At 44.1% G+C, this 20,300-nt stretch overlaps 2 protein-coding genes and 1 long non-coding RNA gene across 17 annotated transcripts in view; 2 read left to right on the top strand and 1 right to left on the bottom strand.

Moving 5' to 3' along the window:
• Nucleotides 1-11,112, top strand: part of LOC118314024 (protein SOGA3) — a 20,463-nt gene extending 9,351 nt beyond the window's left edge. For 4 of the 6 annotated variants that reach the window (XM_035640130.2, XM_035640122.2, XM_035640105.2 and 1 more), the window contains 6 exons: nt 74-241; nt 4,246-4,548; nt 5,857-6,432; nt 6,712-6,791; nt 7,014-8,850; nt 9,834-11,112. In XM_035640130.2, coding sequence (XP_035496023.2) covers nt 74-241; nt 4,246-4,548; nt 5,857-6,432; nt 6,712-6,791; nt 7,014-8,850; nt 9,834-10,070 — 3,201 coding nt within the window. In that variant the 3' untranslated portion in view covers nt 10,071-11,112. Of the gene's footprint in view, nt 1-73; nt 242-4,245; nt 4,549-5,856; nt 6,433-6,711; nt 6,792-7,013; nt 8,851-9,715; nt 9,752-9,833 lie in introns of those variants that run through there. The other 2 variants (XM_035640113.2, XM_035640163.2) reach the window with 2 other exon arrangements.
• Nucleotides 1-17,978, bottom strand: part of LOC118314107 — a 24,240-nt gene extending 6,262 nt beyond the window's left edge. For 3 of the 9 annotated variants that reach the window (XR_004794598.2, XR_004794599.2, XR_004794600.2), the window contains exons 1-4: nt 17,545-17,978; nt 11,838-11,889; nt 4,225-4,518; nt 1,147-1,272 (exon numbers count right to left, since the gene is read on the bottom strand). This is a non-coding gene — a long non-coding RNA (uncharacterized LOC118314107). Of the gene's footprint in view, nt 1-1,146; nt 1,273-4,224; nt 4,519-11,113; nt 11,189-11,837; nt 11,890-17,544 lie in introns of all 9 variants that reach the window. The other 6 variants (XR_004794591.2, XR_004794590.2, XR_004794592.2 and 3 more) reach the window with 6 other exon arrangements.
• echdc1 (enoyl CoA hydratase domain containing 1) lies at nt 17,112-20,300 on the top strand. 2 transcript variants are annotated; one of them, XM_035640205.2, is made up of 7 exons: nt 17,112-17,186; nt 18,252-18,323; nt 18,648-18,823; nt 18,967-19,109; nt 19,221-19,273; nt 19,422-19,502; nt 19,598-20,300. In XM_035640205.2, the coding sequence occupies exons 2-7, from the start codon at nt 18,259-18,261 to the stop codon at nt 20,013-20,015; spliced, it is 936 nt and encodes a 311-aa protein (XP_035496098.2). In that variant the 5' UTR covers nt 17,112-17,186; nt 18,252-18,258; the 3' UTR covers nt 20,016-20,300. The 2 variants fall into 2 exon arrangements, with proteins under 2 accessions (XP_035496098.2, XP_047187597.1); XM_047331641.1 differs by having other exon boundaries at nt 17,121-17,186; nt 18,255-18,323.

Genomic DNA, 20,300 nt, shown 5'->3' with positions numbered 1-20,300 from the left:
GTTTCAGTTGGTTAGAAGAGTAAATGTATGTCAGTTCCGGTGGTACCAGGTTGCCAACTGTGTTTCCATGCAGGGAGGGGAGAACAGGAGGATTCTGCTGGACCTGAGGACGGATTTGGAGGAAGTGCAGGTGGAGGTGAAGAGAGAGGAGGCGAAGAGGAGCGAGCTCCAGCTGCAGTACACGAGGGACAGGTGTGCCTGGGAGCTGGAGAAGGCTGAGCTCAAATGCAGGATTGCACAGGTAGGTTGAAGGATGCTGCAGAAGATTATGATTTGTGGGCGGGGTTTTTGGGGTCTATAGTAATAATTAGTCATTGGAGTGTGTGTCAGTGAGACAGGGAGTTAGTTGAGCACCATATGTATTACTTAATGTATAGCTCTATATGTTAGCAGGATATAACCAGAGTTATCTATGAACAAAGAAAGGGAAAATCTAAGTGCCGTACTATGCTCTACTTGATATTTCATTTTGACAAATTCTCATATAGCTCTTTCCTTGTGTATCCCATTTGTTTGATTGCCTCATGTCTGAGCATGTCTGGCCTCCAGTTTGGTGTAAAACTGGAGCTCGCCACGTTTGCCACCCACATGGCAGCGTGATAAGTCACCCTGGCATCCCTCCAACTCAAGCCTCAGCTTAGACAAAAGATTTGCACCGGGGGAGACAAACTCAGTTATCCCCGCTCAGCCAGACATAGACACCCAAGCTTGGCTTTTAACAGCTCTCTCTCTCTCAACTCACGAAACTTTAACCTATTGCAACCACGGACAGCTACTGATAAAGTGGCCTCTTGAAATGGGGAGAAAGTACAGGGATCCGTTTGCATACCGGTGCCATTCTGTATCAGGCGTTGCACAGATCACTTAAAAGGACCATGCATAGTTGTTCTTCAAAGCAATGTGGCTTTTAGGGGATTTAGCATATTTTTCTGGTTATATCAGATGATGGATTTATGTGCTTGGCCTAAGTCTGATCAGACTAGTTCACTCTTTGATTTAAAAAAAGAAGAGGAAAACCACACACACACACACACACACACACACACACACACACACACACACACACACACACACACACACACACACACACACACACACACACACACACACACACACACACACACACACACACACACAGTACTGTACATGGTTTAACTGCCATCATGTCACTCCCTCTGTGTGAGTAGATGGCACGATGTTACTGTCCAGCTCTTCTCTTTCTCTTCGTCCTGCTGGCTCTTTGCTTTCTCACACTGTGGTTGACAAAGAACCCTACAAAAGCGAAAAGAGACATTTTTACTGTTCTGCTTTGTGTTTGAAAAGCGACAGCCAGAGAAGAGGCTTGATCTACTGCAGGAGGTTATACAATGATGCCTGTATGCAACATACACACACACCGATGTTCAGATGATGATGTGAGACCGACTAATCAAGCTCATCGTATTCTGTGTATCTTTACGTGTGGGAAGGCTTTAGTCATTTCTTATTGAACATTCTCAAACACACACACGCACGCAGTTTTCTATATTGATTGCACAAACACACCAAAGGAAATGACTTGGAGTGAATGCACACTGGGTGGAGTTAGCTCCATTGTAAAAGTTGTTTTGTCCTGATGCCACATCCTGCTACAGTTTATTCTCCTGCAGTGCATGTTTACAAAGTGCTAATCCAAGGCTCTGCTCATAAGGTTCAAAATACATCAAGTGAGGTTTTCTGACATCGTTTGCAGCTCTGTTATCTATCTAGGATTCTTTTTCGAATCCATGTTAGTTTTAGATTTTGACAGAAAACAAAAATAGTAGCTTGATAAGCAGACTGAAATTGTTTCATTTCCACTGCATTTCGATATAAATTTTCGATCAAGTCAGATATGGGGGGCAATTCAGAGATCAGGAACTAGGCTGGAAAATTGACAGGAATGCATGCAAATCAATGCTAAATGGGTGTAACTCCCATGTCACTTTGAGGTGAAATGTGTGAACAATTTCAGCTCGGGTGAGAAACTCCTCAGTTACGTTCCACAAGAGGAGCACCCATCGCCATCTCAGACGCAGAGTGAGAACAGGGGTGCGGGTGTTGAGGAGGTAGAAGGTAACTGTAAATGCAGTTTGAATGCTGAACACACCGATGAGTAGTACAGAGTTGAGCAGTAACTGTAGAATGAGCATGTATGTTTGAGAAGAGCCCTTTGACGTGTTCAACTGGGTGTGTTCCACAGTCGGAGAGCTACACTGAAGTCTCCATCACAGTTTACTATAAAAGACATGTTGGTATTCTGCTGCTGTTGCTTTGTTTGTTTCATTACTGCACTTTGAAGAGAGATGTAATCACTGTAAACACTGTCAAAGGGAGGGACAGAATACATGAGAGGATTATCCAAGCAGCCAAGTGTAGACAAACCTGAAGTAAGTGAATCGGTGGTGGATAAGTAAGGACTTGGGTTAAGATAATTATATCATTATATTTTTTATTAAACATTAATATTTATTATTATATTGTTCTATGTATATTTAGCTGTGGTTAAATCTGTTTGCTGGTCATGTGAATGTCAGAGAAACTTAAGGTGTGTAGCCATAAAAAAAAGTGTAGCCAAATCACTGTATAATTTAGAATTTGTCATATTTACTTGATCACTGTACTGTGTCATACATTTGTACCAGAGATTAAGTCCTAATCCTATAACCAAGCAGCAGCATAGCTATGAACTACATGTTGTGTTCCACATTCTTTTTGGGAACATCTTTCCCCCAAACTACCAAGCAAGCATCTAAGGTCCCAAGCAAAGGTCTTATAGTCAAGATATTTCCAGGCATATTTCTCTGCGTGCCACTGATTTATGAAAGCTGCTGGCAGCTAGGAGATATCCCTTAGCAGCCAACTCCCCCTCCTCCCTTTACCTCGTCTCTCCACCTCCCCGAGGAATGTGACATTGTACGAGGCTCTAGGGCCACTATTTATAGTGGGTCACCGTGGTGACACGGTTACCTTTATGTACCCTGTGCCAAACGGTGACAGACAGGGTGGTCAGGAGTAGCCGGATATGGCACCCAGAGACTACATGCTTGAGCGTGTCTTTCCCTGAGCTGTCTGTGGAGCAGTTAATCAGTTTGCATGTTCAGTTCCTCCAGAACTTCCTTTAGGAAGACGGTTTGCCTTTGTTGTCTTAACCGTCGACAAAAACTCTCCTCAGGTCTTTTATTATGACTTGAACCATATTGTTTTTGCACTTTCGGTATTTGTTTACATTTGAATGCTTAAATAGACTGTGGATAGCACCTATCATCATCCAGCTGTAATTGTGGAGAACGTTAGAGAAGTGCCACAGGCAGACAAAAAAGGGTTGACTTGTTTTTCTATACACCATAATTTCTTGACCCCAGGCCACAGGCAGAAATAGAACCATGAACAAGGCTTGTAAGGAGGCTTCGGTCAATGTCTGTGACTGAAAACTGAAATAACACTCAGGCATGCTTGTGTGCAGTCCCTCCCTCTTTCTCCAGTTCCAAAGCCAAAAATGTTTCCCTGTTTTTACGAGCAACAGAAATGCACATATTTACCACAGAATGTACAAATCTATGTACTCAAACATAAAGGATTGGAAATGCCCAGTAAACCAAGACACATCAGTAAATCAGAGTTATCCAGTTGAAGCTAATACAACTGGTATTTTTATAATGTCACTGTTGAAAGGAATTCGAGGCCTGGTCCTATCTGTTGAGACTGAGAGCCTCTTTGTATGAATCTGTGTTCCTCTAAAAACGGATACACCAGAGTATCGTTTGCCTGCGGCCATATGCATCCTCTGCAGACATATTTTGTTGTGCTTGAATCTGCCATATCCTGCACTGTATCCTGTTTCAGTGATGTGCCATAGAAAAGAGGCTCGACCTCTGAACCGATGAACTCTGTGTGTGAGTTCTTACAGAATATTTTAACATTTCAGTCTCGTCTCTTCCCTTCTCTGAACCCACTCACACTCGTCCCCAATGGTGTATAATTCCCCCACTTCCTCCACCTTCTCTTCCTGACACTCCTTCATTCTCTTAATTCCCCTTTTAACTATGTCTCCCACTCTTGCACTGCTTGTATTGTCATGTGGCTCTCGACCTCCGTTTCTCCAACTTCAATCTACATCAACAACCCTAATCAACACTGACTGTTTCCTCCACTGTCTCTTTCCCTTCCCTTTTTTTTTTCTTCTGCTCTGTGATCTCTGCTCACATTGTCTGTCTCTGTCTTCAGTTGGAGGTTAAAGAGGGTACCGGGTCGGTGAGTGGAGGGGTCCAGTCAGCAGTAGGTCCTCGCCCTGTGGAGTCACGGAGCGCTCAAGGACATCACGGCGAGTCCCCAACTCTCCGCCGGGACAGGGAAGAGCAGCGGAGGCTCCTGGCAGACACACACTCAACGGCCATGGACCTGCGCTGTCGGCTGGAGCACAACGAAAGGGACTGGTCGAGGGAGAAAGCCGAGTTGCTGGAGAGGTTTGACGTGGAGAGGAGGGAGTGGGAGAGCCAGCTGAAAGACATGCAGAGGAAAATAGAGGAGGTAAGATGCTCTGATTGTGTGGTTGAATGAGAATACAGTATGTCTAAATTTTCCTAAGGTTTAATGATTCATATTGTGTTTATGATATATGGCGCCCAATGCACAAAGCGGCCTAAAGTATGTTACATTTCCCTCCTACACATCCTGTCCACCACCAACGCTGTCAAAACTATTTCCCTATGCAGTGCAGCTGCAGAGTAAAAGGAAGGGAAGGAGTGGAGGGAGGAGGGTGTGGGTTCTGCTCTATCTCTGACCTCGGTGCAGGGAGACAGATGCAGGGATTAAGACAGTCTGTGACCTGGAGTGGTGTAGAGAGGGAAGCTGGCCTGCGACAGAAACGGAGTCACGATACCAAAACAGATTTGCTAAAAATGTGTTCAAGTTTTTTAATTGCAGAGAAATGAATGATAGTGAATCTTCTGGTTACACGAGTTGTTGTTAAGACAAAAAAAACAAAGACATCATATTAAGATCTAGGAACTTGTTATGGAAATTTCCAACTTAATGTTGGTTTCAGGTCTAATGACAACTAACCTTTTCAGATAGCTGGGTTAAAATGGATGATGAACTATAACAGGACAAGATAAGACAGACAGGGACGTCATTCAGGGCAAATTAATGAGCCAAAGAGAGAGGGACAGAGGTAAATGGGTTTGGGTTGTGGCAAAGCCCAATTCTGTAAAAGTGTTTTTAATGAAGGAGGCCAAACGCACGGCCAGTTGGACAGAGTGAGAAGGCTCTGAAACAACTGGCTATGAAAAGAAACATGTGGCTCTCATTTGCCCCTCAGAGACCAGAAAACGAGAGAGGAAAACAGCAGAGGAATAACGCAGACTAAAAGCTAAAAGTCCCATCTAGAAATTGCATGATGGGAAGGGAGCCCAGTCAACATGAAGTAGTTACTATTTTCAGATTCCATGGTAGGAGGCCAGAGGTTATCTAATTCTATGTGAAAGAATTCTTTGAATGTTATTTTTAATCCTCTGCAGTCTAAATATGTTCATAAGAATTGTTGCGAGCCTGACTTCTCATTGTCCTTTATTAGTTTGTGTTTACGCAGGAGTTGTAGCCCAGATTCAGTATGGTATAGAACCATTAGTATAATCACTTGTTGTAGTTTATGTTCTTTAAACTGTCTGAGCTTTTATCTTGAATCATATATTTCCATCTTATTCAAAGCATTGAGTGAAAATGGAGCAAATACAATCATAATGTAAGGTTCTTTAAAAGACCCAAATGCTTCATTCAACAAAAAACTGCTGCAGTTTTGCTGACAAATGATGACCTCCATCTTTCTTCTTCTTCTAGCTGTACTGTGAAGTGAGAACCAAGCGAGGGGGGACCAGACTGGACAGTGGGAGGCAGGACGATGATGACGTCATGCACAGGCTCAGCATACGTTCCACCAGCACAGGCTCCAGTTTGCTCAGTGACAACTCCCGCTCCGAGCCGCTGAGCAGTAGCAGCCAATCAGAGCCGCACAGACGAAGGTCATTACCAGGCTTTGGTCAACACAGAAACATCAGCGGCGGTGGTTCTGTTGGCCGAGAGGTTCTCCAACACACCTGGTTCCAAGCAGACAGCCTCTGTGAGTTTAACACTGGTGGTCAGAGTACTCGGAATGACCATTCACAACCTGAGCTGGTGGCTGAATTGAGATCCAGAGGCATTTGGCAACAAGACTCTGTTGATGATCAGAAGGATGCTGCGGATACAAGAGAGCTGGCTGCCATTTTTCACGGAGCTCCTGGATGTGGATTGCCACAGAAAGACGCCTATAGTTGGAATGAGAACGACGTCCGTGTTGGTCCACAAGAAAGTCCTGTCTGGGCAGAGCTGAGTTGTGGCAGTGAAAAGAAGAAGAACACCACTGCTCTTAATGCTGTAAGTGTTTCAAACAATTTTCCCATTTTGCTGAAAGCAATATATTTATATACAATGGCGACACATGGGTGTGGTTCTCATGTCGCGTTCTGTCTTTGCGTCTTTGTTCTGCTGTCAAATGATTATTTGATGAGTGTTCCTGAATTGTCTCCTGTACACCCGTCTTCATCATTCCTTGGTTTCTTTGAATCGTCAATCCTCTTGATCAGTCAACGCCTTTGTACAGTTCCTCAGCAATACACCATATCCAGGACGTCTCCTTGTATCTCTGTGTCGCAGGCTCTGAAGGAGATAGCCCGTGTAAGCGAGGAGCTCTGTAGCTACCAGGATGAGATCAGAAAGAAGAGCGGAGATAAGAGGTAAATACGTCCCTGTTAGCAATGTTAACTTCCTGGCACCAACACAGAACTATGATCCTCACTACATGCTGGGTCTTGATGTGCTTATGCACATAAGCTCAGTGCCATGTCTGTTGTAAGTGAAAAATTAAATCATATTTTAACATGTGTCTCTGACAAAAATTGAATATGTTATAAATAAGAGCAAAAAATACATTCATAATTCTGTTTATTGCCCTTCAGAAATCAACCTGAATCCCTGTGCCTAACTGAGGAGAGTGAGATGCTGTTAGGCCATGATGAAAGCCAACTGGAGGTAGATAAAACGCCCTGTGACCTCAGCCAGATCTACGACGACCTCCGAGCCTTGGAAAGGGAAAACTGGATCACCTTGTCACCAGATAACACCTGGCAGGCCAACAGAGCTCTGAGTGAATCCTGGAGAACAAGTGCTGCTGATCCTCACAGCCTTGGAGACGCACAGACGAGCCCTGGAATCATCTCTGAGATAGATACAGCAGCTCCGCCCATACCTCCTCGCACCTCCTCCTGGAATCTGAGCACCCCGATCCATCCAGACGCAGAACTACACATCCCAGAATCCCCCGTGACGACAGTGAAGAAGTGCCATAGTCCTTGTGTTCTAGTGGACAGAAAGTGTAGCAGCCCGTCCATCGTCAGAAAGTTTGGGGCTATGCTACAAGAAAATGAGGGGAAAGTTTTTGTAGATGGTACGGTAGGATCATGCCCTGTACCTACTAACTCTAACTGTAACATGGGCTGCTGCCACAACCGCTGGTCCTGTGATGCGAGCAAGTTCAGCAGCAGCAAGTTGTCTGCATGTGGGACAGTACAGAAGAGCTTCTCTGAAGTCAACATACTGAGTGCAGGGAAAGACTTTCACTCAGATTACAGCCCTGGTGTTGGTCACATAAAAGACCCTGATCTGCAAATGGCTCCACTCGTCAAAGAATTACCTGTGGACTTGTTGTTGTCCTCTCTGGAAATGACACCCGCCAGTCCCAACCTCCAGGGCTCAAGAAAAAACACAATGCTGGAACAAAAAACGGCTGAGTTCAACAGAACTTTGTTCCAAGCTGAGATGGGCCGCGGTGTAAAGGAACAAGACGGTTTCACTGTGACAGATGCCTCCTCCCTGGGTTGCCTAGCTGTGCGCACAGCTTCAGATGAGGTTTCAGCTCCCAGGGAGACGCTTCAGCCACACTGTAGTAATTTCACCATGAGCAGTGTGCACGGGTCACAGGAAGTCACATCATGTCCCTCCACTTTTGATTTCACAATGCAAAATCCAGATGTCCAATCACGGAGAATGACATGTGGTCTAGAAGGTCAAGAGGCCAGGGTGAAGCAAGAAACCCCGTCTGATGTTGCACTTGAACAGCCACAGGTTGGACCTCGGGAGGCCACCACAATAATCCCTCAGAGTCCCGTACGCCATCCCGAGCCCAAGCACAAAGTTCAAACAGCCAGCAGTCCTTCCAGGAAAACACGACAAAGAGCAGCCACAGAGGCTCTCGTCTCTGAGCATGCACATGAGCTGCCAGGTCACAACGTGGAGGGTTCCAGCTCCAAGAACGGAGCCAAGGCTCAGCCTGCCAGAGTGGGCGTCTCACTCCAGCAGTCGCCTGTCGAGAACAAACAAAGGCAGATGACACAGCCGAGGCATGCGCCTGTACCTCCCTCCCAGACTGACTCCTCCAGACAGGGGCCTCGAATGATGAACGACCATCCCTGGAAGCCCCTCACTCTGGCTGCGTACCCACGGCCTGAGGGATCCAGGTCCAACTACGGGGCAGTGGAAAGGATTCTGAAGAATTACGAGAGTGCAGCTCGGGCTCAACAAAGCCAGTGCCAACCGAATGACACGGCGTCAACTAACCTCAGTGTCGGGCAGGAGGAGAACGTCACAGAGCTAGACATGCTGGACATGGACCCTCTGCCCTTACCCCCTACTCTGAGACACACAAAGACTTCACACACCTCACACACACACACTACACATTCACAGCTCAGCTGCCACACTGCCATGGGTGTGAAAGAGATACAGCTTCTAGTGCAGGTGGGTAGAATCTGAGATTCACAAATTTACAGGTGTTGAATGTTAAACATCGAGAGGCATTCTATTGAAATGAAATTTTGGTTTGTATTTAGTTTTGACTAAAATATTATTAAGTCAAAATGAACTTCATCTTTCCAATGCCAATTTAGACCAGTGGACCTGGATGAACTAGCACATTTCATTCTGTTCCATTAAAAATACCAAGCGATTGTCTTTAACTGAGGACAGCTCTGGTGGGAATGTTGTTTATTTCTGGTATGTTCTAAGAGCCAGAAGCAGGCCAAGGCTCCATTATAATCTGGGCATCTGGGCCAGGCCTTTTAGGCTTCTAACAAAAAGAACTGGCGATGTGGCGTTGAAAGTTTAAGCTTGGCAGGTCTATGACCCTCCACAGCTTGTCTTTTATCTCTCCTTGCCACAGGCCCTCATAGTGGGAATGTTTTTTCCTGGCTTTTGTGTCGTATTTACAGAATTATCTGCAAGAAGCCAGCTGACAAAAGCCTTTGGCAGACCACGTAAATAAGAGAGCTGAAGTGATTACACTGCTTTAAAGTCATGCACATGTTAAAGAAATTGTGGGCGCAATTATCAGGCCAATTTCATTTAACCTCATGAAAAGAATGTCATGATTCGAGGCACCACTTTAGTTCAGCCTCAACCGGGGGGCACTGCTTAGATCAAAAAATGAGATGGTTCTGAAGTGCTGGTAAAGTTGCTGCAGAACTGTAGCACTTGCAAGGTATTTCAGTTCAGACTCTTTCCTCTTGACCAAAGGAATGGGCTCTACTTATGTGACCTTTTCACATGAGCGTGCTGGATTTTATCAGTGTTGCCCTTTCAAATATGCCTGTTGTTTTCCCTATAGGGTCAAGAAGACTACAGATGGAACACGTGACAAAATGTAAAGTATCTGTGTGTGTGAGTTGGATTGTCGACAGGATGGTGTGATAAGCCTAAATGTTAATTCATTTGTTTCTCCACAGGACAACGAAGAGTCGTCTGTCTCCTCTTCCTCTGTCCAGAAGAATTTCTCGAGGCCCGCCCGCCCGTCCAACCGCCGCCGCCCCTCCCGATGGGCCAGCCGCTCGCCCACTTCTACCTCCTCCACCTCCTCATCTCCCTCCACCACCCCCATCGTGCCGCCCCCCTGCCCCCTTCAGAAACACACTTCCTCCTTTACCTACTCGCACGCCTTTCACATAGAGACTGTCATTATTTGATCTCCACCTCACTGTTTGAACCGGCCAGGTGCCTTCAGTGACAAACGCCGAGCCTTCCCTTTCTCTTTTTCGTCATCGCTGTTGTACATACAGAACGCAGACTGTTTCTCCACGCCTAAAGACTCAGAAGTGACTCCGAAACATCCCTTTCCAAAGGAACAGTCACATCCAATGCGTCAACCATCTGAATGGATATCCTATGCTCAGGTCTGGATTATAGCCTTGCCTAGTGTAGCCTTGCAGATTTACCAACAACAGACCCTTCACTACTCCTTCTGTCATGTGTAAAGTATTTGCGCCTTTAAAAGTAAAGCTAGCTCTTCTTCAAATGCTCTACAAACTGTCAACCAAATGAAATCCAGAATAATGTATGTAATATGTACTGTATTTTGTAATTCACGTGCAACATGTTTTGTGCTGATTTTTGCACAAAATATGTTTCATACACATTATGCAGCATCATATTGCTTTCACAGATTAAAGCAGTGGAGATTTTCCCTCACATCTCTCTCTCTCTATGTGCTAAATGAAGCAGTGTTGGTTTTCTGCCTTCTTGTATATTACCTACAGTACGTGTCTGGACTGTACCTTGCCTGTGACTAACATTTTTCTCTGGTTTTACATATTTCATGTCAAAGCAAAAACATTTACTTGATTTCAACAGAGATTAAAATGTGAGTTCTTTACTTTTTTTTATAACTTCGTACCGAAAGCTGGTTTCTTTATATGCATTATGCTGATTTGAAAATTGAATGCATTGTTTGTGATGACATTATGTTGGCTGTCAACCCATAGTTTTCCAATCAAAATATATGTATAACATCATTCATGAGAGCCTGCTTTTGTGTATAAGTAATGCTGTGCACAAAAAGTACTGAAAAGCCTTTTTTTTTCTTTTCTACTTTTACTAATTCTGAATGATCACATATCAGGACACTCTGCTGAGTAGTACAGTTTTTCGGGGTCAAAGTGGTGAATCATAACACATGATATGAAGGTGAGGCCTTTGCTGTTCTTTTTGTGTAATAAACATAAGAACTTACCCTTTTTTGTCTTCTTTTTTCACACCAAATACTATTCTTCTCTCTCCACTAGTGCAGGAATCTCCGACTAGAGAGCTGCAGGATCCAAATCTGCTGTTATTATTATTATTATTATTAACAATGTCATTGCATCTATGTGTCGGTATTATTATTGTAATCATAAGATTTGGTCTGATAGAACTTAAAGCAATGGTTATACAACTCTTCTCTCTCTCTTCTCTCCCCCTCTTTCTGCCCCCCTCTCCTCTCCCCCTGACCGGTCGCGGCAGATGTTCCGCCCACACCTGAATCCGGTTCCGCCACAGATTTCTCCCTGTTAAACTTGAGTTGTTGTTGCTCCTCCACAGTCGCCGGGTGCTTGCTCATCGTGGGAACAGTTGGGATTTCTCTGTCTCAACTTTAATATGTAAAGTGCCTTTAGATAATGTATGTTGTGCTTTGGCGCTATACAAATAAAAAATTGAATTGAACACTCAATATCTACATTTGTATTAAAATCCCTCTGTTTCTCAAAGGTGTTTCTTGGCAGCTTAAACTCATTTGGAAAGTGAAAGCACCACTGCAACAAAATACACTATAAAAGGGAGTTTTATTATAAAGTAGCATTTCAAAAGTTAAGTAGCCTTGGAGACAAACCCTTTGCGTTTTATTTAATCTGTATGTCAGTTTTTTTATTTCCAATAAGCTCCAACAATATAGTCCACAAGCTACAAACTAAGCTCACCTATCCACTGTGCAGTTTCCGTGTTCCAGCGCCGGCCTCTTCAATTCTTAGCCTGCAGAATGAGCAATAATTAGTTCTGACCATCAATCAGACAGTGCACATAAATATTTCTGTGACTGCATGCAGAGGAGTACGAGGCGAAGAAGAAGATCTTGAAGCACCAGAACCAAACGACCGTCTGGCTCCTTCAATCTTCAAGCTGGCGGACATCCTGAGTGACACGGTGATCTCTTCCTCTGAGTGATGACTGCAGAGCTATGTGACGGCAGCAGAGAAACCTTCCACCTCATCCATCATAGATCAGTGTGAGTGGGTGTATTGTGTGTGTGTGTACAGTATGTTCCATGCATCCATTTATCTAGATGTGTTATTTTGGTGGTGTAATCAGGAGCATTTCACTTCTGTCTGCCTGACTACAACATGAAAACATCTGTATTAATTTGTAATTTTACAGCGCTGTCTAGTAAATGAATCAGCTCTGTGCTTCTACACACACAAACACGGACATTCACTTATATAAACATACAAAGGGACACGCGCCCATGCACACACACATACACTCTTGGCCCTGAGGGGCACAGACACCTGACCTCTCACCCTGAAACCTGGCACCCCAGGCTGACTGAAATAACAGGTGCGGCAATATTACGGTGCCAGAAATCCTACCCCAGCACCGATATAGATATAAATATTGTCATCCTCTCCTGATGCCCGGCCTCGTTCTGTGTTGCCTGTCTCACCCCTGTTTTCCTGTGCCAAGATTTTGGGCAGGAGTGTATAGATTCCCAGTCTGGAGGTTTCCAGATGCTGAAATCATTGTATAACCGGCACTAACTGATTTAATTCCAGTAAAACACAATGACACTGGAAAGAATTCACGGAACAGTTGAGTGTTTTATCCCTCAAGCACAGAAGTGGATGCGGTGAATTAACAAATGATTGTCAGCAAATGTACTGTACGCACAGCAGCTATTCAAACAGAATTATTTTAATTTTTTTTTCAATTTCAGTAAGCTTCATTGGCATGAGATTTACATGTGTTGCCATAACACTATTACAATACTAAAGAGAATTGAAGATTAACAGGTAATGAAACAAACAAGTTAATTGAATAGATAAACTAAATGAAATATACAGTACAAGTAATATAGCAATCAAGATAACATCATGAAAATCAAAAGAAACGTGCTAGTAGTTTTCTGTAATAACGGGTTTCCTGTAATACTTGCTTTTGTCTAATCACGCTGCCACATAGAGCTTGTTTCCACTGATGCATATAATGAAATTCCATATGCACACAGACACCTGGCGCCCACTGGCCTCGCACACAACTTGATCTGATATGATTTGATGGGTCTAGAGACCAGAGCTGGTCCTCTCTGCAGTCTCCATCCTCTTAGAGCCTTCAGTATACAACCTCGACTACAACGTTTCCTCACTGTGCTGCTCAGGAATTCTAATGAACAGTTTTTCCCCTTCGACTGTTGACTGGTGTCAAGGCGACATTGTGGCACTGTGTACATGCTTTTTGTGTTTATCTTTGCAAAATACATCTGTTCTTATCCAAAAGAGTTTAAGGTTCATTATGTACCTAAACTATTTTATCTATGTCACTATGTTATCATCAACAAGTAACAGGTTGTATTTTGTCTTTCAGTGGTCCTGACGTTCAGTAACATCTTAATTACTGCTGCAGTGGTAAAAGTGCTCATTGGTCCTCCAGTGTCTCCTGGCCCTCGGTCCCCCTGCTCCACTGTCTTCCCAACAAACAACAGGAAACCTCAAGGCCTCTGGCACCTGCCAACCTTCCGTTCTCCCTGCCCTGAAATAGGCCCTTACTGGCACTTATCTGATCCGTGTGTGCGTGGGCGTGTCTTATCTTGGTGAGTTGGTACATAGCCTGCTGACTGCAGTGAATTCTCCGACTTCCTGTGTTGCCCCAGACAGCTGCATATTGATCGGTACGCTGATGCATCACTTTAGAGGCCACGGACAGTGCACACACAACCGCACAATGATGCGCGCGCGCACACACACACACACACACACACACACACACACACACACACACACACACACACACACACACACACACACACACACACACACACACACACACACACACACACACACACACACACACACACACACACACACACACACACACACACACACACACACACACTGTACATGCAACAGCATTTGTGCCCCTCCTCTCTCTGTCTCTCTCTCTCTGCCATTAGCCAGGTTGTAATTTCAGACAGGCTTCCATTTGCAACAGCATCACTGACATCCGGGTTATAAAAACAGGATGGCTGACTTTAATCAAAACCACTGAAAGAGCTGAGCAGATGATGGATGAACGTTGACTGGCAACGTCAGAATTATTGTTCCAAAACTGAAGCCTGTGAAGGAGGGGAAACTTTCTGGTCCATCACACATCTAAGCCAGAGAGACCAACACACACACACACACACACACACACACACACACACACACACACACACACACACACACACACACACACACACACACACACACACACACACACACACACACACACACACACACACACACACACACACACACACACACACACACACACACACACACACACACACACACACACACACACACACACACACACACAGGGTGATTTAGAGGCCGCTGTGGAAACTTCACTGGACCACTGTGTCGTCCAGGTGCTGCACTTCACAGAGTGATATTTAAAGACAGGTTGCGGGGCTGTAGCTGAACTCGCTGAATGTACTGTACGGAGCAGGAAGGAGAGTCAGTGTGTCTGGAATGCTCGCCCGGGAAGAGTCTCACCGACCTTTTTGAATTCCTTCCCCACTTTTAAATAGACCAGAGAGGTGTGGAGGGCTTTAAAGAAGAGTTGACTCCCGTCTTGGATGCAGTGCACCGTATCCTGTTTGTGGGACGGTCGTGAAGGAGTTCGGTTCCACTAAACCATCCAGTAAAGGGAAAAAAATACACTTGATTCGTGTCAGTGACGGCAGCACTACAGTGTCATAAATAACTAAACTAAATAAATTGTTGTGCATGAAAGAGTATGTGAAAAAATTATTGACTGAGTGATTCCTTTAGATGTGAAGTAGGTTTAGCAGAGTTGTAAGATCAGTGATGGTTTTTAGTATGAGAAAAGTACTGGAATTTGTTTTAAACTTTGGATTCAGCACGGCTCAAGAATCCCCACAAAGGTATTTTGGTTCCTCGATTTGTTTTTACAGAGGATGTGTGAACAGAAGTGGTTTGGATTCATTCTCCCAGCAGCCGTAGATCAGACCACAGGACAGGAAGTGTCTCAACCTCCCATTTTCATCTCCCCTGGTCTTTGTATCACCGTCTCACTCCTGGATGTTTACACCTTTTTGTCTCACTGTCTGAATGCCCTCATCTCTAACTCTCACTCATCAAACATTATTCTCCCTCTACACACGGAGCATTTCACACTTGTCACTGCCCCTCGTGGTGCAACGTTTCTCGAAAGGACTCGAACAACATAAGTCATGTCAAACATACGCTGCATTTTCTTAGGGTTTGTTTTTGATGTCAAATGTGCAGAGACAATATTATTCTAATAATTATCACAGCTTGTGTTGTTCATAAATCAATACTACTCAAACATAAAACCAAATCCCAGAGCAGGATGTTGTTTGACAAGATATTGGCAGAGCATTATGCTTGGACATGTCTTGCCTTTTAGATTTAAGGCACCTCACTGGTGTTATAAATAAAGGTGCTTAAGGGCTTGAAAGGCTCAAAGTGTTTTACATTTTTTTTAAAAAGACAAAGGACAATGTTGCCTGTGCCAATGCTCTAATGTGAGGTGTAGGTGTTTACATAAAGTCTCTTGTCAATACTACTGAATAAGGACATGTCTGTAGAGCCAGTGTTTACAGAGTTGCGACAGACAAAGAGCAGATCTCTCCGGCGTGCAACTGCATCGACCTAAGATGAATAATATCACTGTTCATGTTGACCAAAAAAAAAAATTCACTGCTTGAAGAATGCAAAACATGGCAGAGACGTGAGGCTCAATATTACAAATTTCACAATCACTGGACACTTTTACCTCTTTGCATGAGGTCAAATGTGTGATTTGCTATACGTGGCACCACCCGGTGGAGAAGTCGAAGAACTACGCATGCGTGTCGCCTTTTCTATTACCAAAGAGTTCTACAGTAGTTTCCATGGGAGGATAAATCTAATGGGGACGCAGTGAGGGTCATTCAAGTGAGAGGCTCTTGCGAGGACTTGTTGGGGGAGGGGAAGAGTGCAAAATAGAGGAGAGGACACAGCAAAACAAATGAAAGTGCATAAAACTGGCTTTTTTCCAACTGTGAGACCATACTGGATGCTGCACAGTACATGGAGCTACCAAGTGCAAGGCACATAAACAAAACAGCATATCTGAGGCAGGAATATAAATGTCACAGGGAGAAAAAATGACAGTGAGCATATACAGGTTTATACAGAGGATCCACTAACAGAGGCAGCAGTGGTTATTCCATGTCACTGGATGGGGGGAGTCAATAAAAGGAGATCAGATTATGTGAGTGTGCGTATGCTGCTGAGTTACGTGCAGTTCTGCTCGTATTAGAATGGGTTGAAACTATAGCAGCGAGTAAAATAGGTATCTGTAGTTACTATGTCATCATTAACAAGTATCGAGTCAGGATCAGCCAGAAACCATCAACATCTATTATACAAAACACTGTTTAGTTCTACGGGGGTTAGCCAGTGAGGGGAAATAAATTGTGTTCCAGTGAATACAAGCACATTCACAAATGTCAAACTTTGAAAATCTGAGGTGAAAAGTGTAGATAATCCAGCAGTGGCAACTGTATTGGGATAGTGCAACCAAAGGGAGATGAAAATGTGATACAAGTTGAAGTATAGGACAAGAACAATGGAAAAACACAGAAAAGAATGAATAGGAATAGATTAATAAGCAGCCGCCGCAACTTTAACAGAACGCTCTCAATAATCACACATTTCTTCTTCACAATCCTCATTTCATGCTACAAATATGACAAAGAAAGACGGTCTGTGATGGCTGAGGCTGCAGGGACAAGGAGGACAAAGACGTGTTGGACGCTTAAGTGTAAAGAAAATAATAATGGGAATTTGAGTGCAACTGGTTTTATCACAAGACTGTAAAATAAAAACAAAAAAATATATGTTGGAGTAAAACCAGAGGGTGGCGGTAAAAAACACTCGAAGGATACCAACTGCCGCAAAACCCCAAAGAGAAGAAGAAGAAGAAGGAAGCAGCAGTTTCCAGAGGGACATGTTTCAGTGTAACACCACGCGACTTGCATGAAGGTTAGTTTTCAGCATTGTGTAAATTAAATGTTTTGTGATTATCGTAGCGGCCTGCAAATGTTTCACTTGCCAACTGTGTTTCGTTTCTCGGCTGCTCGTTTTGTCTGTGGTGAAGTTAAAAACAGACGCTTGTGTGACGTTCAGTTCCCGAAACACAAAGAGTTTGTACAATAATTCAAACGTCGATGCGTCAGATGCTTTAAGAAGAGGCTATTTATTGACGCTTTGTGTTACTGGTTTGATTCAGGGGCCTACTGGGCTGTTTTGTTTCCAGTTAGAAATACACGAATACATGGTGTTTAATGATTGACATCAACAATTGAAGGTACAGTGGTAATATAAAATAAATGTTACTCACCCTGGGACCCAGACGAACTCTGGCAGCTCATTTGAATCCGGATCCACCTCCATTGGGAAGTAATTTCCCTCCAACAAGAAAACTTACCTGTCCAATCACAACCGATTGTCTGATAATGGGCGGGGTTTATACCGTGACGCGGCCGGAAGCGACTTTTGTAAACAACCAAGATGGATGCCGCTGATTAACGAGCATTTTGACTTAACTCTGTTCATACACTGTTAAATATTTCACATGATTATTAATGGACATTTCTGACATTAACCATTTCTCTACTCAAAAAAACATTACTTCAACTTTCTTATTTGTCTGTATCACGTGTTCATCAAGTGACATCTTATTTTTGAAATTGCCCTCTTTACATTTTCATCAAATCGCCGTTAAATGTGCTCCTATACTTCCTATTAAGAAGCACAAGTTAAAGCCAAAATCACCCACACCGTTGATTTTAATGACTATAATTAGACATATCAGACACATTCCTACTATTGTAAATCAAAATATATAATGCAAAAAAAAGAAGAAAAGGCCTTTCAGACTCACAGTTCTGTCAAAGATCATAGTAATCTTTTGATTTTCATACAACAAGCTTGAAAAAAAAATCACCAAAAAGTAGCTGTGCTCCTTGTCGTCAAACTTTTTTCATAAGGTGAGATGCCTGAGTTAATTTCTCCCACATTTCATTCCACATATTTCCGATGCCGCAGCAGCAGGATGGCTCTCTGTGCACTGAGGCGACAACTCCTGAAAAGAAGCAGTAGCTGTGGAGCCTGGGGCAGGTGAACAAGTCTCGCCAGCATTATTTTATCAGCGCAGCGGTGGCAGGAAATAAAGTTCTAGATAAACAGAACATCAAGTGTCACAAACACAGACAAGTCTAATGAGCAACGTGCAGTTTTTTTTCCACTGCTGACACTTTTAAAATGTTAATCAATAGCTGCCACAGCTCTGATTTCCAATAGGCTGTAAATGAATACCGTTCCTTTTTACTACAATTACGCACAGGCTTTTAAGCAACCACCTGATGAAATGAACGACAAGTTTAAAGGTAAACAACATGAACACAACATTCATATGAAGTATAAATGGTGTGGTCCCGTAAGGTGTATGCAGAGATGGAGCAGTGGCTGTGTTTACTCCGACGTCCACGGCTTCAACCAGCTGGAGATCAGAGAGAAGCTCCAGGCTTTTCCCGGTGGCTCCGTTGATCTGCTCAAGCAGGACTCTGGGGTAGCTGTGCTGACCATCAACAACCCGTCCCGCATGAACGCCTTGTCAGGTATAAGGAAACTCTCGTACTGTGGCCATGAAATTTTGCGAGTGTGGATTTGTGCATTCTGGCGAAGACGCATAAAAACACAATCTACTACAGTGCTTCCCAGTGTGCTGCTTTGTTTAAACAGAGCTCTGCCTTCCTCCCAGGCAGCATGATGGTGGACCTGGAGGAACGGGTGAGCCAGCTCGAGAACTGGACCGATGGCAAAGCCCTCATTGTCCGGGGTGCCGCTGAAACGTTCTGCTCCGGATCAGACCTTAATGCTGTCAGGGCGATATCTAACCCACAGGTAGGGCAGTGAAAGAAATACTGGGCAGCGTCTGTCTTCCCGTGTCATTCACATGTTTCTGCTTGAGACTTTAAACTCACAATATAATGATGTTTTTCTTTTGCCTCGTAGGATGGGATGAAGATGTGCATGTTCATGCAGAATGCTCTTACAAGACTTCTCAGGTAAAAGCTCTCATATCCCTCAGGTGTAGTCACCAAAATGTCAATGCAGACTGCAAAAACAGCAGTGTGAGCTTAAAGAAGCTGGAGTTTAGCTGTTATGTAATATGCTGTACTACAGTTTGCTGACAGAATGGTTTCGACAGTGCAGGTTGTCTCTGATCTCTGTTGCCCTGGTGGAGGGGAGAGCGCTGGGAGGAGGCGCAGAACTCGCCACTGCCTGTGATTTCAGGTGATGAAAACACTTTAAAATCTATTTTACTCTTAACTTTCAATCCAAAAGATTTGCAAATAATCTAATTTATGTCTGGTGTCACTCACTCGTAGATTGATGGCATCTGACAGCGTGATCCAGTTTGTCCATAAACACATGGGACTGGTCCCAGGCTGGGGCGGCGCCACGCGACTTGTCCGCATCGTTGGAAGCCAGAACGCACTAAAGCTCCTCGCTGGCGCTCTGAAAGTGGACCCCGAACTTGGACTGCAGGTTGGACTGGCCGATGGAGTCCTGCAAGACCCGCAGGGACAGGAGGGTGCAGGGACTCCTCTGCAGCAGGCTGAAAAGTGGCTCAGTAGTTATATAAAAGGACCTGCCCCTGTGATTCAGGCTGTGAAGAAGGTGGTGCTGTCGGGGAGAGAGCTCCCTCTGTCCGAGGCTCTGAGGACTGAGAAGGACGTGTTTGGCACCGTGTGGGGCGGACCGGCTAACCTGCAGGCCCTGGCCAGCAAGTCCAAACACAAATGATCAGGTTGAAGTGTCTCTCTTCAGGAACTTAAGAGCATCTCAGCTCAGCAGATCAAACCAAGCCCCCGTCATGGTGAAGACGGTTTCTAAGATGTCACAAAGGAAACTGGTGCAGCATCTCTGGGGAGAGACTGAGTCTTTATTAACATTACTGACTGAACTTCAAAATCTTGTTTCATTGATTCTCTGTAGACTGATGCTGTATATGGACTTGTTTTATTTCCATTTTCCCCTCAATGAGCGTATATCTATAATAATAAAAAGCTGTGAATATGCTGCATCATT

Source organism: Scophthalmus maximus, chromosome 1 (genome assembly GCF_022379125.1).
Source record: "Scophthalmus maximus strain ysfricsl-2021 chromosome 1, ASM2237912v1, whole genome shotgun sequence".
NCBI classification, from domain to species: Eukaryota; Metazoa; Chordata; class Actinopteri; order Pleuronectiformes; family Scophthalmidae; genus Scophthalmus; species Scophthalmus maximus.
The sequence above is the reverse complement of the archived record's forward strand: the minus strand, read 5'-3'. Positions and strand labels throughout refer to the sequence as shown.

Excerpts from the sequence above, each read along its gene's own strand:
- echdc1 (XM_035640205.2), top strand. The coding sequence starts at position 18,259 with ATGGCTCTCTGTGCACTGAGGCGACAACTCCTGAAAAGAAGCAGTAGC. Across the intron at positions 18,824-18,966 it reads CCGCATGAACGCCTTGTCAG|GCAGCATGATGGTGGACCTG; the intron begins GTATAAGGAAAC and ends CCTTCCTCCCAG. Across the intron at positions 19,503-19,597 it reads GCCACTGCCTGTGATTTCAG|ATTGATGGCATCTGACAGCG; the intron begins GTGATGAAAACA and ends ACTCACTCGTAG.